Source organism: Schistocerca gregaria, chromosome 2 (genome assembly GCF_023897955.1).
Source record: "Schistocerca gregaria isolate iqSchGreg1 chromosome 2, iqSchGreg1.2, whole genome shotgun sequence".
Taxonomy (NCBI): domain Eukaryota; kingdom Metazoa; phylum Arthropoda; class Insecta; order Orthoptera; family Acrididae; genus Schistocerca; species Schistocerca gregaria.
Genome location: NC_064921.1, coordinates 990,823,952 through 990,845,059, shown reverse-complemented (window position 1 = coordinate 990,845,059; position 21,108 = coordinate 990,823,952). Strand labels below are relative to the sequence as shown.

At 40.8% G+C, this 21,108-nt stretch overlaps 1 protein-coding gene across 1 annotated transcript in view; it reads right to left on the bottom strand.

Annotated features, from left to right (window-relative positions):
- LOC126335493 (chromatin complexes subunit BAP18) overlaps nucleotides 1-21,108 on the bottom strand; it is a 44,382-nt gene that overhangs the window by 5,341 nt on the left and 17,933 nt on the right. Inside the window, exons 2-3 of the mRNA XM_049998826.1 lie at nucleotides 16,511-16,602; nucleotides 6,420-6,518 (exon numbers count right to left, since the gene is read on the bottom strand). Of these exons, the coding sequence (XP_049854783.1) occupies nucleotides 6,420-6,518; nucleotides 16,511-16,602 (191 nt within the window). The remainder of the gene's footprint in view (nucleotides 1-6,419; nucleotides 6,519-16,510; nucleotides 16,603-21,108) is intronic.

The window sequence follows — 21,108 nt, the reverse complement described above, 5'->3', positions numbered from 1 at the left end:
CCCTTATTGCCCCAGTTGTGGCTATGACAGCTAAACTGCAGTGTAAAAGATGAAATTAGTTGCAATCTCCACATGGAACAACTTTCCTGGACGCAAAATCACACACCGACAAACTTATTTCACACCTTAGATGCAAATCACTCACGTAATTCAACAAAAGGGGGACGAATAGATCAATTGAATTTAGCAGGATAATTTTGTACCACCCAGGAAGTAACTCATCATTCACATTGTTGCCAAACATATCCAGTGTTGTTGCCAAGATTCAGTTAGATTACTAGCAAGAAGAAAACCAGCCTACGGTGCTTGAGTTGGCTGCAAAGTTATTCTGTCTTAAAGATGTGGCTGCCGAGGCTCGGAATACAAAAAGCATATGTTACTGAGTCTTATTTGCATTTCTGTAACAAGGTTAGGGACTAGAGCATAGTTACTAATGTGCAACAACTGCAAACTAAACATTACACATCCAGAACTGCCACAATTATTTGCATTTTTCTGTCCTAAGAGTATTGAAAACCAAACAGCTAATCATCAGACAACATTCACATTTCTGGAGCATCTCCAATGCTTATACTGTCAATGTTATAAGTAGGCAACATATGTTTTTCTATAAAAGCAGACTTGGAAAATATTTTTTTTGGAATAAGTGTCACTGGCACTACCCCAAAATAGAGGAATGAAAAGACAACAACACAGCATTGACTGCAAGGTGTGAACACCCGCAAGGTGACTTTGTAAGTTACAAATAACAAAGTTCCAATCGACATAGGCTATTGTATTGGAAGCCACATACAATGGCAGAAAACGTGGGCTCAAAAAGCTGTTAAAATTAAACCAGTCACAACTAGTAAGGCATCAAGAACATGAACATTCTCACATTGCTGTAGTAGAGGCACAGGCAGAAAGAGGCAGATTTCCTAGCCATTGTAATTTACTTGTAAAATAAACTTCTTCCAGTCGAAAATGCAATTTTCCAACTTACTGTCACTTATTACACGCAGATTGTTCAGAATATTTCGTCAAAGTTACAAGTCTAGAAAACATAGTAGGATAATTCAGCTAAAGTCCTGGAAGTCTATTGCCCATCACTCAGTAGTCAAACATTTTCTAGATGGCATTTTATATAAAAATTTATGTAACTTTGAATGAGGGGGGAGACAGAAAAGGAAAGGAAAGGTAGAGGAAGGGACTCCTGATATCAGCGGCATCAGGAGTTTGTGCTGCATCAGCAGTGATGAGTCAAAATGTGTGCCGGACCGGGATTCGAATGCAGGATCTTCTGCTTACTAGGCAGTTGCGTTAACCACTTTATCACCGGGACACAGTGTATATCAAAATTGCAAGGTCTATCTTGGCACATCTCTCAGCCAACCCACATTCCCACTAACACCACCGATCTACAATCCTTGTCCATGTCCTCCATGCTCGCTACTTCGAGATTTCTGCAGGAGGTCAGACATAACTGTGCATCCACACTGAATGTGGAGGATCAATCGCCCAGCAAGCAAATTAATTATATGAATGTATAGTGTCTGTTCTTTTGGACAAATTCGAAAGGACACACACCGCGTGGAATCCCCAGCTGCGACATATATTATGTAACTCTGAAGGAGGAGGAAATGAAAGGAACTATTGATATCAGCTGCATCAGGACTTTGTGCGGCATCAATGGCAATGAGTGAAAATATGTGCCAGACCAGGATTCAAACCTGGGATCTCCTGCTTACTTGGCAGCTGCATTAACCACTACACCACCCGGACATGTACGAAAGAACAGACACTATGCATTCATAATACTGATTCACCTCGATGGGCAATGATTCCAGCACATTCAATGTGAATGCATAATTATGTCCAATCCCCCATTGATATCTCAAAGTAGCAAGTACAGAGGACATGGACAGCGACTACGGATAGATGGCACTATGGGAGGGGAGAATGTGGATTGGCCAAGTCCACGCAACAGCGATAAAAATTGTATCTGGGTGGCATAGTGGTATTATATTAACTGTAAAATATAAAATGTGTAGTTAGTGACATTTCAGGTGCATAGCAGACAGTAATATTTGTTAAGGAACTACCTGTAGAATTAGTGTATTTAGTACAAGAATGAACTCTGTGCCTATTAGGTGCTAATGATATATGTGATTCATATGCTACACTGAGCATATTGACAGGTGTTTCCTTTGAAATGTTAGGAGTTCTTGCTTCCATTCTCTGCTTGTTCTTGAGGTAAACATAAGGCAATGTATCAGGGTAGGTGAAGCACCAACAGTCCCACACTTTCTTGCATAAGTACTCAGTGCTAGAGTACGCGTGTCACCACTAACGTCATTCAAACCAAGAGGAAAGCATAACACCATCAGATTTACTGAGCACTCATATCACTCTGATCATTCAGCTTTTACTATCACCAACTCACAGTTACAACATAATTGCAAATGGCACATGCCAAGAAAAGCGAAAAGTGCCTTATGAATGAATTTCTACATGCTGTTTGCCTATGACTGGGATCCAAAATAACAATAGATGTTAACACAACAAAGTAAAGGGCAGAGCCTTTACTTATTTTTTCGAGTTCTTGAAGTTTGATCTTAATTAATTCCTGATAGTTGTGCATTAATAGGTACATTCTACTATCAAAATATTCATATGGGTATTATCAAAGTTTAATTGCCTTAACTCTCAATTACCTTAAGCAATACTCAATTTTGGATTGAATGGGATTCTGAACACAATGTTATTTTGATTTTCAGTCTCTCTCATGATGTTTCTAGAATGAAATTTTCACTCTACGGTGGAGTGAGCGCTGATATGAAACTTCCTGGCAGATTAAAACTGTGTGCCGGACTGAGACTCGAACTCGGGACCTTTGCCTCAGGGGAAGTGCTCTACCGGTCGGTAGAGCACTTGCCCGAGAAAGACAAAGGTCCCGAGTTCGAGTCTTGGTCCAGCACACAGTTTTAATCTGCCAGTAAGTTTCTCTCCTGATGACTTACAAAAAGGATGTCTGAACTGTTTTGACAGTTGTGTTGCCTGGTACCTTAATTCAGGAAGGAGCTGTGCCACCTGGCAGTCACAGCTAAATACAGATATGCGAATATGCGCGAAAATCTTCACTGCTGTAAAGGGTTCTCTGCTTTCCTGCCTACTCTCCGTATCGTAATTAGTAAAGTAATATACTGCTCATTCTGCTGGAAAACCACACCACATTCAGCTGTTGCATGGTGCCTGGCGTTAGGCGGCCAGTAGCCGGTGTAGGATGGGGCAACTTTTTAGCTTGAACTGTTCTGATTTTTGTGTAGCCATAAGCTGTTTGGTGGAATTTTTTCTGCAAGTTTTGCTGTTACTGGTGTATTAAACAGTGAAGCGAATTATATCTGAGGCTCTATCTGACAGAACTTCAGCAGATGCCTGAAATACAATTTAAAAAAGTAAGGCATCGAGGTGTCCCAAACTCATGACTTCATATCGACATTGCGCAGCACTTACCTCTAGACTGCAAGCACGTACAACTCTTTAGCGGCTCAAGAAGAATGATGGCATGTCCTCCATACATATGTCCACACCCTGCAGTGTTGCCAGATTGTGCATATGGCTGGACTTAGAATTCTGAATGGCAGCCTGTTATATTGGCCACCATGAGTGAACAACTTAGTCACTGCTGTGACTGACCGGCGTCCAAGTCTAAGACTGTACTTCTCTTACACTTTCCTTATTTTCCTGTACAGTGTTTTACAAAATGATAAAATTTCTCAAAATGGGCAATATTGACTTACATCATTATGCCATAAACCTCCTTCATTTGATGAATTTTCTATTTTAATGGCATAGGCATTTGAACTGAACGAAAGGGGAAGGGAAGTGGAAAAGAGGGGGGGGGGGGGGGGCCAAAACATGACTCCAAACCAACAATTACGTCTCGAGCACTTTCAATTTTTTTTTTCCACTTTTATGTATTCTATGCTTCCCAAAAATGATTGTGGGACATGCACTTCTGTTTAAAATTTTGCACTCTCCAGGAAGCGAACCCAGCCAACCCCCCTCCCACAAGGTAGGTGTGCATTGTACCACAGAGCCAAGCCACCCATCAATAAAAAACGAATCGGAAAATTTGAAAGTTGATTTTCTATAGAATTTTTGAGGGTTGCATCAAACTGCTTTGGCCAATCAATACTTGACTTCTGAACTTCACATATTATTAATATGAAAAATTACAAAAATCCTATTGCTGTGCGGTCTCCTTGTCAGCAGTAGTGTTTCAGTGAAAACTGGAGTCTCAATTATTTTTCTTCTTTACCAGTTATCCAGAATGGGAGGTTTCACTGTCTGTAACAGAAGGATTCAGAGACAAAAGTGCACTTTCAATTCATTCACTGTTACAGGAAAAGAACTCGCGTTGTTGCTTGGATCAAAAACCAATGTTGTAGCTGCAATTTTCTACTAACATATTACTTTGTCTTGTACATTCAATTTGCACATTACAAAAAATACCACTACTGTTTTCTTTGTCTTTCAATACGCCATTTGCACTATCAATGTTTTCAACACTGTCTGAATCACTACAAACACTTTCTTCCAAAAAACACAGAATTCTCACAGCTACTTCTTAGTACATATTGAGCATGCTGTCACTCACTGAGCTCATGAAACAGCTGAATGCTTGCAAAATCAGTTGATAGACTCAATTCCATAAATCACCACTACTGTCATCTACTGGTGTGGTTACAGAATTACTACAGAAAACAGCAACTTCCCGGCAAAACATGAGGCTGCTGCAGCACTTTGTCAGCTGTACCCATCACTGAAGTGCAATAAATGGAACCACCAAAATGCCTGTAGGCGAATGGGTTAAGACAACAAGGAGAAAAGTTGCATATAGTGTAACTAGTATGTTCTGCTCCACCTCAGAACCCAGAAACATCTGAATAGAATTTGACACAGAGTAATTTCTGAACTGCATTAAATGTTTTATCTGTCTCTTAAGCAGCATAACAGGCAACACAATTTCCTGTTTTTGTATTTACATATATTATAAATTTCTTTTTTACATTGTATGAATAATATTCTTGCTGTTGTCAAGGATTCTATTTCCATTACTTCCGAGTGATAATTTAACTACAATTAGCTGCTTGTCAATCAACTGGCTGACTTTTTTAGGAAACTGATTTCAGCAAAAAAAACTGGGGGTAGGGCCGGCACACAAAATGCTACGTAAGAGGTTGAACATAGAAATTTTGATTTATCCAGTATTTTAGATTTGTTGCCATATGGCAAACCAGAAACATTGATTAATTATTAACCGTAAAATTACAGACACAGAAACATAATCTGTGCTCTCATTTTACATACCTTACAAAACTGACTAGGCATGATATAAGTGGCAGCAGTAACTCACTCTTTCAGCTGCTTTCAAGAGTGTTTATGTACATGCGACCTTCAGTGAAGATTATGGATTTTGAACTGTTTCTGCCCACATAATGACGCTAATCACAGTCTACCTCAATGTGGCGAGTCTGTGTGCACTGCCAAACAGCATCATCACAAATGTGGCGAAGTTGATAGGTGTGTTGCTGGCATCTACTATCAACACCACAAAGATGCTCCTTGCTACCGGAGGATAACTGGCTACAGCAATGTGACAAGTAGCGAGACACGCCCACTGTTCAGAGCCCAATTCATTTGTGATGGCCTGTTACAACAATGCATATACAAGTCGTTTCTTTAACATTATACATGAACTACCAGTTTGTTAAAAAAAATAACAACACCATGCAGTAGAGGGTTAAATGCAATGCAGCAATAAATAATTACGGGACTAATTACTCTGTGATCAGTCACTTCCACATTGATCTTCGCCCTTCAGTTCATCAAATTAACATTACTTCTAGAGTTCTCTTCTTGTACATCTGTATTGTATAGTTTGCATCCACTTGAATTATTAGAATACGAGTTTAGCTGACATCAGCTACCAATAAAATCTGTATTCCTTTTTGTGCATCAGCGTTACACAATAATCTTCCACAAATAACAAGGATATAGCATACAGCGAATTGTAAGAAAAAAAAAATATTTAGAAGAAAAGAAACTAGTCTGAAACATTAATATAGCTTTATTCTTATAAAGTCTTCCTTGTTAAGTATGTAAAGTGTCTGTTCATTCATCCCTGCATTGTTAATCTGACACGTCACTAAATTCTTCACAGTTTTGGAGTTAAATGACCTTTCACCTTGTAACTAGCTCGATACTGAACTAACATTGGTCCACAAAAAACTACTTCGTTAGTCCTAGCATCATGGACCATAAAAACTTTCAAACTTAAAGTGTATTATAATGATTATAAAATAAAGAAAACTGGGTCTGCTTGGAGCAGCACAAACTTGTCAGTGAAAAAGATCCCACATGCTGCATTAACTTACACAGTTCTGCCTTTAATGTGCTCACTTATTTTCGTAAGTTCTTCACCAAAGTGTTTGACAGCCTGTCGAAGCATTTCTATTTCTTCATCAGTCCATTTACTGCCACAAAAAAAAAGAATTTTTTTTACTGTGTTATACCAGTAAATAATTTAAGTAAACAGTGCCAACGTGCAATACTACCAATGAACAAACAAGAGAGTGAAACAACAAAAAGAAAATAAGTGATTCACATTGAAGGACTATCAACGGTTTCTAAAAGACACATTGAATAGTTTTAGTGTGTAAACAACTTTTACTTTAAAACTGTAAAGAACCAATACACATACTTGACTACAATTACATTAAGAGCACAATAAAAATGCTAATTATAAATGGATAATCTATTCAAATAAAAGACACTGCAATGGCAGTGTATCTTATTCTGTTAAAGAATGCTAACAGCACTTTCCAACTTCTCAAATTCCAGATAATCACATATTTACCAGTTTTTAACACATTGCATGAAAGGAGTGAACTGCCTAATCAACTTTGCATCTGGATGAGTTCAACACATGAGCAGAACAACAACACATTAACAATAGTGTCTGTCACAGTTCTGCCACTAGCATGCAACCACCACCTGCACATCTAGTGCTTCACCAACACGTGTATGGTACATGTGAATCCATGTGGATCCCAAAACCTTTCCACGTCAAAACAACTGTGCTGTACATACACAGACTGAAGCACCAAATGTAAATGTGTACCAAGACCAAGATTCAAACCTGGGTCTCCAGCTCACTAGGTAGATGTTCTAATCACTATTCCACTCTGACACAGTGGCTTTGCACAACTGCATTGACTACACTCACACACCTCCCTCCTCAGTCCTGATTTCCATTCACTCTTCAGCCCACTTGGTATTTCATTTGATGAAGGCACAATCTGCCGTTCCCATTCAAGGCTGAGCTGCTATTCCAATACAGCTGGATTAACTCTGCAATGCTGTTCGGGTGTACAGGGTGTATCAAGTAAGCTGAAGCACAGAAAGGTATTTGGATTGAGGAAGGAGGCCTGCTAGGTTAGTCCATGCAGTTGTGCAAAGTCAGTGTGCAGTGTGGCATAGTTAGTACAACTGCCTAGTGAGCAGGAGACTCGCATCTGAATACCAGCCTTGGTACAAATTTTCATATGTCGCTTCAGTCTGCATACATACATTATATGTATGGTAATCATTACATGCAAAAAGCTTCTGCCATTTTGACCTACAGCATGTGCAACATCTTCAAGTTTGAGACAGTACTCTGTGACTTTTATTTTGGAGGAATGAATGACACTATTATTTGTTGCTTTTTTTTGGGGGGGGGGGGGGGGCAGTAGAGTACGTTACTTGAACAACTGAAGGATACTCCCTGGGCTACAAATAATGCAATTTACTTCTGGCATGATGAAGCCTCTGCATACTACACCTTACAGGTGAAACAACAACTCAACAATAGTTCCCTAGTTGATGGATTGGTGTTGGTAGTGCTCACCTTCAACATATAACATAACTGCAGCTGTTAGCTTGTACTATGGGCACATGTGCTTTTGTAAAGGAAAACAACACAGAGACAATAACAGAAGTAAAGCAACATATTCAATTAATGTTGGAGTATAACTTTTTGAAAACTGATTACAATTTTATTATGAACTGTTGAAAATGCACTACAAACTGTATTGAATGTATAGCCTGACAAATAAATAATAACTAAAAGAACAAACAATGAAATACAACATTTCTTAATGTGTGTGCGTGTGGGGGGGGGGGGGGGGGATGAAAAAAGCAGCTACCTGCAACTCTATGTAAAATAATAAGACTTTTATGCACATGTATCAACTCGTTAGCCTCAGAAAACGAAAAATAAGATAAGGGGTTCTGAAATAATATTAGTACTGCATGGTACTGAAAATCAGATACCAATTTCTCTCTACCTGTAGCACATAAAGCAAAACAGAAAACAAAAGCACTCAGTTGCATACATTTTAGGTTAGGCTTGACTGTGATTGTAATGAATATTAGTTGAAAAAGCATATTGCTGTAAGCACTCACTTTTATTTTTCTTCCTACTATGTGTTCTGGAGGACTATACCTCCATTATCAGGTGGCTTACTGTCAATTACGAAGGCATGGGCAATTTGCACATACATTGGAGCATGGAATGTCACATTCCTTAATAGGGCAGGTAGGTTAGAGAATTTAAAAAGGGAAATGAAAAGGTTAAAGCTAGATATAGTGGGAATTAGTGAAGTTCGGTCACAGGAGGAACAAGACCTCTGGTCAGGTGAATACAGGGTTATAAATACAAAATCAAATAGGGGCAATGCAAGAGTAGGTTTAACAATGAATTTAAAAAATATGAGCAAGGGTAAGTTACTAGGAACAACATAGTGAACACATTATTGTAGCAAAGACAGACATGAAACCCACACCTACCACAGTAGTACAAGTTTATATGCTAACTAGCTTCACAGATGACGAAGAGATTGAAGAGATGTATGATGAGGTAAAAGAAATTATTCAGATAGTAAAGAGAGTAGAAAATTTAAGAATCATGGCGGACTGTAATTCGATTGTAGGAAAAGGAAGAGAAGGAAAAGTAGTAGGTGAATATGGAATGGGGGTAAGGAATGAAAGAGGAAGTCGCCTGGTAGAATTTTGCACAGAGTGTAACTTAAATCATAGCTAACACTTGGTTTAAGAATCATGAAAGAAGACAGTATATGTGGAAGTGGCCTGGAGACAATGGAAAGTTTCAGATAGATTAAATTATGGTAAGACAGAAATTTAAGAAACAGGTTTTAAATTGTAAGACATTTCCAGGGGCAGATGTGGACTCTGACCACAATCTATTGGTTATGAACTTAGATTACAACTGAAGAAACTGCAAAAAGGCAGGAATTTACGGAGATGGGACCTGGATAAACTGAAAGAACCACATGTTGTAGAGAGAGAGCATTAGAAAATGACTCGCAAGAACGGGGGGAAGAAACACAGTATAAGAAGAATGGGTAGCTTTGAGAGATGAAATAGTGAAGGCAGCAGAGGATCAAGCAGGTAAAAAGACAAAAGACAAGGGCTAGTAGAAATCCTTGGGTAACAAAAGAGATAGTGAATTTAATTGATGAAAGGAGAAAAAATAAAAATGCTGTAAATGAAACAGGCAAAAAGAAATACAAACGTCTCAAACATGAGATCGATAGGAAGTGCAAAATGGCTAAGCAGAGATGGCTATAGGACAAATGTAAGGATGTAGAGGCATCTATCACTAGGGGTAAAATACATACTGTCTACAGGAAAATTAAAGAGACCTTTGGAGAAAAGAGAACCACTTGTATGAATATCAAGATCTCAGGTGGTAAATCACTTCTAAGCATAGAAGGGAAGGCAGAAAGATGGAAGGAGTATATGGGCGGTCTACAAGTATTCAAGGGAGTTGTACTTCAAGGCAATATTAAGCAAAAGGAAGAGAACGTAGATGAAGATGAAATAGGAGATATGATACTGCATAAAGAGTTTGACAGAGCAATTAAAGACCTAAGTCGAAACAAGGCCCCAGGAGTAGACAACATTTGATTAGAACTACTGATAGCCTTGAGAGAGCCAGGCCTGACAAAACTCTACTATCTGGTGAGCAAGATGTTTCGGACAGGGTAAATACCCTCAGACTTCAAGAAGAATATAATAATTCCAATCCCAAAGAAAGCAAGTGTTGACAGGTGTGAAAATTACTGAACCATCAGTTTAATATGTCACGGCTGCAAAATACTAACACGAATTCTTTACAGACGAATGGAAAAACTGGTAGAAACCAACATTGGGGAAGATCAGTTTGAATTCCATAGAAACGTTAGAAAACGTGAGGCAATACTGACCCAACAACCTATCTTAGAAGGTAGATTAAGGAAAGGCAAACCCACTTTCCTAGCATTTGTAGACTTAGAGAAAGCTTTCGACAATGTTGACTGGAATACCCTCTTTTAAATTCCAGAGGTGGCAGGGGTCAAATATAGGGAGCGAAAGGCTATTTACAATTTGTACAGAAACCAGATGGCAGTTATAAGAGTCAAGGGGCATGAAAGGAAACATCTCCGATGTTATTCAGTCTGTATATTGAGCAAGAAGTAAAGGAAACAAAAGAAAAAATTGGAGTAGGAATTACAATCCATGGAGAAGAAATAAAAGCTCTGAGGTTTGTTGATGACATTGTAATTCGGTCGGAGACAGCAAAGGACCTGGAACAGCTGTTGAACAGAATGGACAGTGTCTTGAAAGGAGGATATAAGATGAACATCAACAAAAGCAAAACGAAGATAACTGAATGTAGTCAAATCAGGTGATGCTGAGGGAATTAGATTGGGAAAGAAGACACTTTAGCTAGTAGATGAGTTTTGCTATTTGGGGAGCAAAATAACTGATAATGGTCAAAGGAGGTTGGTTGGTTGGTTTAAAAGAGGGGGGAAGGGACCAAACTACGAGGTCATCGGTCCCTTGTTCCTAATAAAACAATGCCACAAGTGTGAGAATAAAACAAACAAGACATATAACACAAAACCAAAAGAAAGGAAAAACCACAAGAATGAAGGAAAGGCAATGAACACTAAAAGGAACAAAAGAGGACAAGAAAACAACAGAGACACTAGAAACAGAACAGAGTAAAACACGGACGCAGATTACAGTGGCTAGCCCACCACGTGAATAAAAAAGAAAAGCCAGCCACTCTGCAACACATTAAAACTACCATCCTAAAAGCACTAAGGTGGAGGACACAGAGGGACAAAGGACATGTGCAAAAACTTAGATCAAATGATAAAACCCACCCTCACGAATAAAATGTAAAACTAAACCAGCCAATGAGGCTTTGTCAGACAAAATGAGCGGCATCGAGTCCGGTAACTCAAGATTTCATTGCTGGGCAGTCAAAGTGGGACAGTGCACCAAAATATGGGCCAATGTCAACTGGGCGCCACACCAAAACTGAAGTGGGTCTTCATGGCGCAACAAGTAACCGTGGATCGCCGAAGTGTGGCCAATGCAGAGCAGACAGAGGATAACTGATCCCCTGCGAGAGGCCCACAAGGAAGACTTCCACACCTTCGAAGTCTCCTTAATGACATGCAGTTTGTTGTGCATACTGTTAAGCCATTCGATCTCCCAAAACCAAAACTCCCTGTGGCTTAAGTCAGAACGCAGGTCAGGTTCAGGGATCCCCGTCTCCAGAAGCGGTTTCCGCATAGCCTGTTGGTAAGTTCATTGCCTTGGATGCTGACGTGTCCTGGGGTCCACAAAAATACCACTGAATGACGGAACCAGTCCAGGGCATAGATGGACTCCAGGATGGGTGCCACCAAAGGATGGCAAAGGTACCACTGGTTGATGGTTTGTAGGCTGCTCAAGGAGTCAGTACACAGAAGAAACAATTCCTCGGGGCATAAACGGATATACTGAAGTGCACGAGATATGGCCACCAGCTCTGCAGTGAATACACTGCAGCCATTGGACAAGGAATACTGTTCAATATGGCCTCTGTGGACAAAGGCGAAGTCAACATTACCATCTGCCATCAAGCCGTCGGTGTAAACCACTTCACAGCCCTGGAACACTTCAAGAATCAAGAGGTAGTGACAGCAGAGTGGCGCAGGGTTAACGGAGTTCTTAGGGCCATGCGAAAGGTCCAGGCAAAGCTTCAGCCTTCAGCTACACCACGGAGGTGTATGTGAATGGACCTCGAGGAGAGGTGATGAAGGGAAGGATTCCAGTTCAGACAGAAGCGATCATATGCGAACCGCAATCGTTAGCCCTGACCTGAGCTGCCTGTGCAGCAGATGAACCGGCATGGTTGGGAAAAGAAGATGGTAATTAGGATGTTCAGAAGAGCTATGAATGTGTGAAAAGCTCCTGTCGCTAATCGAACTCTGCAATTGTGCAATGGGTCAAGCAAATGCAATGCTGAGGGTGTCGCGAAACCATAAATCACACTCCCACAGTCAAGGCATGTTTGAAGAACAGCATGGAGTGATCTGCACCCCAATCGGTGTTGCTCAGGCAGCGGAGGGCATTGAGGTGCTGCCAACACTTCCAGTTAAGCTGACAAAGATGAGGAAGCCAAGTCAAACGAGCACAGAAAACCAGGCCTAAGAATCCATAGTCTCCACTACAGTGAGTGGATCATCATTAAGGTAAAGTGCTGGTTCCGAATGAACAGTACAACACCGACAGAAATGTATGAGATGCATCTTCATGGCAGAAAACTGGAAGCCATGGGCTCGAGCCCATGACTGCGCCTTGTGGATGGCTCTCCGTAGGCAACACTCAGCAACACCAGTACTCGAGGAGCAGTACGTAATTCAGAAGTCGTCAGCATACAAAGGGGTGAGACGGAGGGCAAGACAGCTGCTGCTAGACCGTTAATGGCCACTAAAAAGAGACACACTCAATACAGAGCCCTGTGGGACTCCATTCTCCTGGATATTGATGGAACTATGGGAGGCACCATTTGGACACAGAAAGTACAGAGCAACAGGAAGTTTTGGATAAAAATTGGAAGTGGGCCCCGGAGACCCCACTCATACAATGTGGCAAGGATATGATGTCGCCAGGTCATGTTGTATGCTTTATGTAAGTCAATAAAACGGCAATCAGGTGTTGCCTTCTGGAAAAGGCTGTTTGGATGGCAGACTCGAGGGAAACAAGATTATCAGTGGTAGAGCGACCCTGGCGGAAGCTGTCCTGACATGGAGCCAGTAGGCCACGTGACTCCAGGACCCAACCCAACCGCCGACACACCATACGTTCCAGTAGCTTACAAAGAACATTGGTGAGGCTGATGGGCCAATAGCTATCCACATCAAGCAGGTTTTTACTGGGTTTGAGCACCGGAATGATGGTACTCTCCCACCATTGCGATGGAAAGACGTCATCACACCAGATACGGTTGAAGATAATGAGGACTGTTGCTTGTAGTCAGATGAGAGATTTCTAATCATCTGGCTGTGGATACAATCAGGCCCAGGAGCTTTGTTGGGGCAGTGTGCAAGGGCAATGAGGAGCTGCCACTCTGTAAGTGGGGCGTTATAGGATTCACAGTGGTGTGTAGTGAGTGGGGGGGGGGGGGGAGTATTGCCAGGAACCAGGTTTCCTGGATGGCAATCCAGATAGCAGGTGTAAAGTGTAACAGCTGCCTTAGCTCACCCAGGTGGTGGAAAAAACCGCCACATTTCGACTGGAGGGTGACCTATCGTGAGACTGGGAAGGGATGGAACATTCAATGAGGCTGTTTACGCCTCAGGGTCACCTGCTGCCACCGACTTATTGCCTGAGCAGTCTATATCCATCGTGTCTGAGGATCTGGTGAGATCTAGGTCCTCAGTGGACGTCAGAATCTCCATGCCATTCTCAGACACAAAGCTTGTAAGTAGCGGTGGTGTGGGTGCCACCGCAATTTCCTCGGTCTTATGGGTCTTCTTTTTGGATTTCTCTTTCTGCTCCTTGGGTTTCCCTGTCTGGGAGGACTTCATTGGCTCAGTCTCCAGGGCTGAGGATGAGCGTGAAGACCTGCGACCAGCTGCATTTGATATCTTCAGCCACTGGCAGGTGTCATCTTTCCCACTAGCAGAAACCAGGGAAGGGAGTGACCCAAGGGACCCATTCCTAATGAGAGAAGCCGAAGAAGACTTATGCTTCTCCGGCTTAGAAGTGGGGACAGACATCCCTGATAGTTCAGGGTGGTGTTCCTCCTGAAGTAGGTGGTGCGGGAGCAACAGGGAGGGAAATGCCCCCCACCATCAAGTCTTCCAGCTCTGAGAGGTGACTGGGGTTGGTGGAGCTGATGGTGCCAGAACTGCTGTAGCGGCGGCATAAGATGATGTCATACGTACAGGATGCAGGCGTTCAAATTTTCTCTTAGTATCAGAGTACGTCAGTCGGTCCAAGGTCTTGTATTCCATAATTTTCCTTTCTTTCTGGAGAATCCTGCATTCTGGCAAGCAAGGCGAATGGTGCTCTCCGCAGTTGACACAGATGTGAGGTGGGGCACATGGAGTATTGGGACGTGATAGGCATCCGCAATCTCGACATGCGATACTGGAAGTACAGCGGGAAGACATATGGCCGAACTTCTAGCACCGCATCAGGATAGGGGTATAGAGCTTTAACCACAGGGGTAGACCATCCTCTTGACCTTCTCAGGCAATGTATCACTCTTGAAGGCTAAGATGAAGGCACTGGTGGTAACCAGATTATCACTCGGACTCTGGTGGACAAGCCAGACAAAATGCACACCTCACCGCTCTAAACTGGCATGCAGCTTATCGTCAGACTGGAAAAGCAGGTCCCTGTTAAATATGATACCCTGGGCCACATTCAAGCTCTTATGTGGTGTGATGGTTACAGAAACATCTCCCAGCTTGTCACAAGTGAGTAACGTCCTTGCCTTGGCAGAGAATGCTGTTTTGATCAAGACTGACCCAGATCTCATTCTGGACATTCCCTCCACCTCCCCAAACTTGTCCTCTAAATGCTCAACAAAAAACTAAGGCTTCATCGTCATGAAAGATTCCCCATCAGCTCTCTAACATACAAGGTACCGGGGTGAATAAGATCCACTGCTATCCTTAGCCTGATGTTACTCCCATGGTGTGGCCAGGGAGGGGATTGATTTGGAATCGTACTTGTGTGCGTTGAATTGACCTCCTGAAAGCTTAGAGACTGCTGATGTTTCACGACCAGCAAGAGATGATGGACTACGCTTCATTACATGTCATCTACCCTGATGCCACCCACTCTGACCAGGGGCCCTTCCCATGAGCGCAGCAAAGGCCATCTGGCAGATGGCCACTGCCAGGAGTCCCAATGCCCCAGGGGGATGGGCATCTACCCCTTGGTATATGTTGGGAGTTAACAGTGCAGGCATCAGCAGAGTGATCCCTGTGTGGTCAGGGGCTACAACAAACAGGATACATGGCAGGCCCCACCACAATAGACTGGCTACCGTGCTGGATATCAGGTGCAAAGAAGTCCATGGTCATCGTCGACGCAGAGAGCAACACTGCACAGTGCATGGTGGAAAACTGAAATGTGACAACAAGGAAGTGGGCTAAAGATCTCAATGCACGATGGACACGATGCAGCATGTAAGGCGCTCTTACCCAATTGGCTTGCTCATCAGGAAAATTTTGAAGAATGAAAGTCAAACCCTACAGGGGACCATCACATAAGGGCAGAACATGTGAAATTCCTTTTAGTCTCCTCCTACGACAGGCAGGAATACCTCAGGCCTACTCTAACCCCTGGACCCACAGGGGGGAGGCCGAAGGAGGTAGGATATAAAATGTAGACTGGCTATGGCAAGGAAAGCGTTTCTGAAGAAGAGGAATTTGTTAACACAGATTATAGATTTACGTGTCAGGAAGTCTCGTAGCCATGTATGGGTTGGGTTGTTTCGGGGAAGAGACCAAACTGTGAGGTCATCAGTCTCATCGGATTAGGAAAGGATGGGAAAGGAAGCAGGCCGTGCCCTTTCAAAGGAACCATCCCAGCATTTGCCTGGAGCGATTTAGGGAAATCACGGAAAACCTAAATCAGGAGGGCCGGACGCGGGATTGAACCGTCCTCCTCCCGAATGCTAGCCATGTATGGAAGTGAAACATGGATAAATAGTTTAGACAAGAAGAAAATAGAAGCTTTCGAAATGTGGTGCTACAAAAGAATGCTGAAGATTAGGTTCTGAAAAGAACTGGGGAGAAGAGAAATTTGTGGCACAACATGACTAGAAGAAGGGATCGGTTGGTAGGACATGTTCTGGGGCATCAAGGGATCATCAACTTAGTACTGGAGGGAAGCATGGAGGGTAAAAATCATAGAGGGAAACCAGGACATGAATACACTAAGCAGATTCAAAAGGATTTAGGTTGCAGTATTTACTCGGAGATAAAAAAGCTTGCGCAGGATAGAGTAGCATGGAGAGCTGCATCAAACCACTCTCTGGACTGAAGATCACAACACAGCTCTACTGTATCCAATTATCATGTCAACAATTACTGAAGTGAACTACCCATCTCTAAAATAATCTTACCCAGCTGGAGAATCAGCTGTGGGGTGAAGCTGCATTGTTAGTTCGCCTAGTTTATTGAATGCTGCACCAGCTGCAGCAAAAATCTCGCCAACCTGCAACAGTAAACCAATAACAATACACACAATGTCAACCCAAAAGAAAAATTATTCTTGGTTTCTGCAAAATGAATATGCTCATCTTATATTACTAGATGCTTTTAATGTTAACCATTATTATTTACCTGTGTAGCCTGATATTATAACTCCAGGAAACAAAGTGTGTGTCTACAGTAACAACATTGCATCTTCAAATTACTTATTGCCTAACTTACTGATGGGTTAGAACTGAGAGCCTCATCAGTTCTCGATCCTGGATCATTGCCTTTTGTAGGTAACACTATCACTTAATTAGGTACCTTGAAATGACTCAAGACCCACCATCACAAATGCTCTGCCAGCAACTCTCTCCTACTTTCAAGTTTTGTTAAGTAAAAGACTGGTTCATTCCACTCATGATTATTAGACTGAGTTATATGGACAGCCAAATTTGTTATGCTCATTCAGAAGTAAGAAAGTCACAAGAATGACACCATTCTCTTTTTGGTATGTTTGCGCAGTCATTTCTTTGTCAATAAATTATTTTCTATATTGTTTTAATATTAATCCCACGACGCTTTGGTTTCTTATAAATTTGTAATGGATCTTTGCAAAGGAGAATAATATGATAGTTCCATTTTCTATTTATGCTGATGACTCACTTCCCCTATCTCATACACTGGAAGTTTTATTATGATTTAGCAAAGCTAATAAGTATATCATGACAATCTCTTTTGCTAATTAAGTGAAACTTTCATGATTTCATTTTTTATTTTCTGCTGTGGTATGAAATTTTCAAGTCTGAAGGCATTAATGGTAATAATATCCTCATCCAAGAGTTTGTATACTTCAATAGTTAAAACATGCATCATTGTATGACATCATAGTTGCCTTAAAATATGCATCACTGTATGACATTGTAGTCGCCATACCAGTCGATGGCTTCACTGGTCAAAGCTGATGTATTCTACCATATTCTTCAATTCTCCTCTCATATTCTTCAATTCTTCTCTTCACTTGGAACATTATCACTGTTCAAAGTCTAAGCTTTCATTTACAATGAACCAATTCCTTTGTGTAGCCTTCCATACATTCCTTTCATCTTTAAACGTTCCCTTCTTCATTTAGTATTATCTTGCCATATAAGCTGTTGATATTCATACAAATGTTTCTGTAAATGTTTCTTTAATGGTCCTATATGGGGCATGTGGCTTTACAATTGTCATGAATGACGCACAACAAAATGACGTGTATGGGCAGACATACTGTCTGTGGAGAGATGCAGCAACTTTTGGCAAGTTATAGCTTTTTATTTATTTCAGTGAATATATAAGTGATACATTAAATTGCAACTTAACTGAAATAAATAATCACTGTAAGATGACATACCAGTAAATAAAATGAAATAATAAGAAAAACAGTGCCCATATGAAAGCTTTCCTTTTATTTCATAAGAATCTATGGCTATTACACAAAAAAGGGTATGTACTATTAAATCACTGAAACAATGAACCATGCTGGTTAGAAATTACACCTGTGCCATGCCTTCACAGGGCTTAACACACTGTTTATAACCAGGTCATTAGAGAGAGATTGCAGAATCTTCCAATATTTCAATGCCAGCACAGGACTATTCAGTTTATTGTCCAATTTGATTTCCCACAGCAATTTCACCAGCACATCGGAAGGCAGTTAGTTAGTTATTTGCACCATTGCAAATCTTGGGGAGGAACAAACAAATGAAATGCCATATTTTGAATATCTTTATTCAATAACGTAATATGGTATAATGATGTGGGTAACTCATCTTTAAGAAAGAAAGTCTTCATTGGTCGAAAATGCGCTGTAAGAATAATGTGTGGTGCTCACCCACTAACATCTTCCGGACATTTGTTTAAGAAATTGCTTACTGCATTCCCTCATGAATTTTATTGTACATAATCTACTACAGTCCCAAAGGAATGATTATGCATATAATTAAAATTCCAGAAGGAAAAATGAGACATTCATTAATTCAAATTGTCTTTAGCACAAAAAGAGCTGCACAATGCTACAACTAAAATTTCTGATCACTTACCCAGTGATATAAAATTTCTGACACACAGCAAAGTAGAATATGAAAACAAACTGAACAAGTTTCTGCTTGACATCTCCTTGTATACTGTAGAAGAATTTCTACTACTGTAATGTGTAAAAGGCGATGGGTAGAAATTAGGGGCCCACTAACATCTCTATGTTTTTTTGTTTTTTAACTTCTAAATATCAGCATGTAGCCATATTTACAAATTAATTTGTGATGTGGATGGAAAATGATTCTTTCCACACAAATAGGATCCACACAAGTAGGATTTATCATGCAAAATGATCAATGCAACATGAAACTAACTTCCATGGTTCTTAGTGTGACTTCTTCCTATGATGTAGAATGAATCAGTTTAACAATTACAGCACACTTTTTAAGTGAAAAATATAGCACAATACTGACAATTTGCACGATTGTCTTAAGAGTATGCTCAATAATTTTGGGACAAACTGATGTTAAAGTACTGGTCTGTAATTTTGAAGGTCCATTCTTTTACCTTCTTATAAACAGGAGTTACCTGCACTTTTTCCAGTCACTTGGGACTATGTGTTTATTCTTGATAAATGCAAGCTAAGTAAGGGGTCACTGTTGAAACTGAATGGGATTCCATCTAGACTGGCAACCTATCTGTATTCAACTCTATCAGTTGCTTCTCATTGCCAGGGATGCCTCTTTCTATACCTTCCTTATGACAGCCTGCGCAATGGTCAACGGATGGTACATCTATATGATCCTCCTGTCTCAATGTTTTTTTAAACAGAAAATTTAGAACTCATCTTTTCTTTTGCTTTCTTCTACTGACAGACAAGATTGGTCGCCGAATGACTGGATACAAGCCTTCAACTCACTCATGCAGTCACTGTAAAGAAACTTCTAAGAAAATAGAGATTACTGCATAATAGGTGTAAAACAAAGTGTAGGGCTATAGCTAGAGAGATGCTGAATGAAACGCGTTTGGCTGTCAAGAGAGCAATGTGAGATGCCTTCAATGACTACCACAGCAGAATATTGTCCAGTGATCTTTCACATAAACCAAAGAAAATCTGGTACTATGTAAAGGCTTTTAGTGACACCGAAGTTAGTGTCCAATCCCTAGTGAATAAGACAGGAACTGAAATTGAGGGTAGCAAAGCCAAAGCTGAAATGCTTAACTCTGCATTCAAATGTTCCTTTACAAAAGAAAACCCAGGAGAATTGCCCCAGTGTAATCCTTGACCATTGACAAGATGAACAAAATAAGAATGTGTGTCAGTGGTGTTGAGAAACGGCTGAAATTATTAAAATTGAACATAGCTCTGGGGCTCGATGCTATCTCTGTCAGTTTCTATACTGAATTTGTGGCTTAGTTAGCCCAGTTCCTTGTAAAAAGGCACAGAAGGCACAGGTCACACCTGTCTACGAGAACAGTAGTAAAAGTGATTCATAAAACTATGGTCCAATATCCTTGACATTGAGTTGTTGTAGAATCTTAGAACACATTCTGATCTCAAACATAATGAGGCATCTTGAACCAGATGACCACCTCAATGCCAACCAGCATGGATTTCGAAAACACTGATCATGTGAAACCTACTAACTTGCACTATTCTCACATGACACACTGAAAGCTTTGGATCATTCTTCCCATGCTCCATACATGAATGGAACAGAACAGATTCTAAAAACTGGTGCAATTGGACATATCCTCTGTCATGCAACTCAGGGTGGTTTGGAGAGTATAGATGTACATGTACAAATAATTTTACACAAGACCATTCACTAACATGTGACTGTAGAATTTGTTGTCCACTTTGCACATCTACCTTTTTGCAGACATGTAAATTTCTGCCAACTTTTGCCTGTTGACATGCCCGTGTGCTGTTTTGAACCAAGAGTGAAACAATCTCTCTTTCCTCTGTATTTTCTGAGTATTGTTATTAAATTACAGTGGGAGGGACTTTTCCATCCCTAAACCACTTACTTAGCATATACTTTTCCAAAGCAAGCATCACAATCAGTTTGAACTTTGCTAGGATGCTAAAACTGCTTATCTGCTATTTCCAGCATAAAGACACTGTTAGTTTTCTTGATGGATTTATGAGTTTTAGCAACCACAGTTGCTATGAACACAGCCCCATCTCTATTTGGGAATTGTCAATAAGGTCAAGTCTACAACCTGTATAGATAAAATTGTGACAAATTATTCCTTTGATGATATAAAAAAAATCCTGCACAGATTTAAGTATTTCTGATCACTCTGCACTGTTTTTGCAGCTACTAAAAATAAATGGATCAGCCATTAGAAAAACATCCATCAAACAATGTTTCAGTAAGGAAAATATATTTTTTTTCACTGTAGCCTTCAAGAAGTAGACTGGCCATTGGGTCATTGTACTACAAGTTCCAAAAATTATGACAGAGTTTTTATTTTTGCATGTGTTTAACAAAGTATCCCGAAGCCC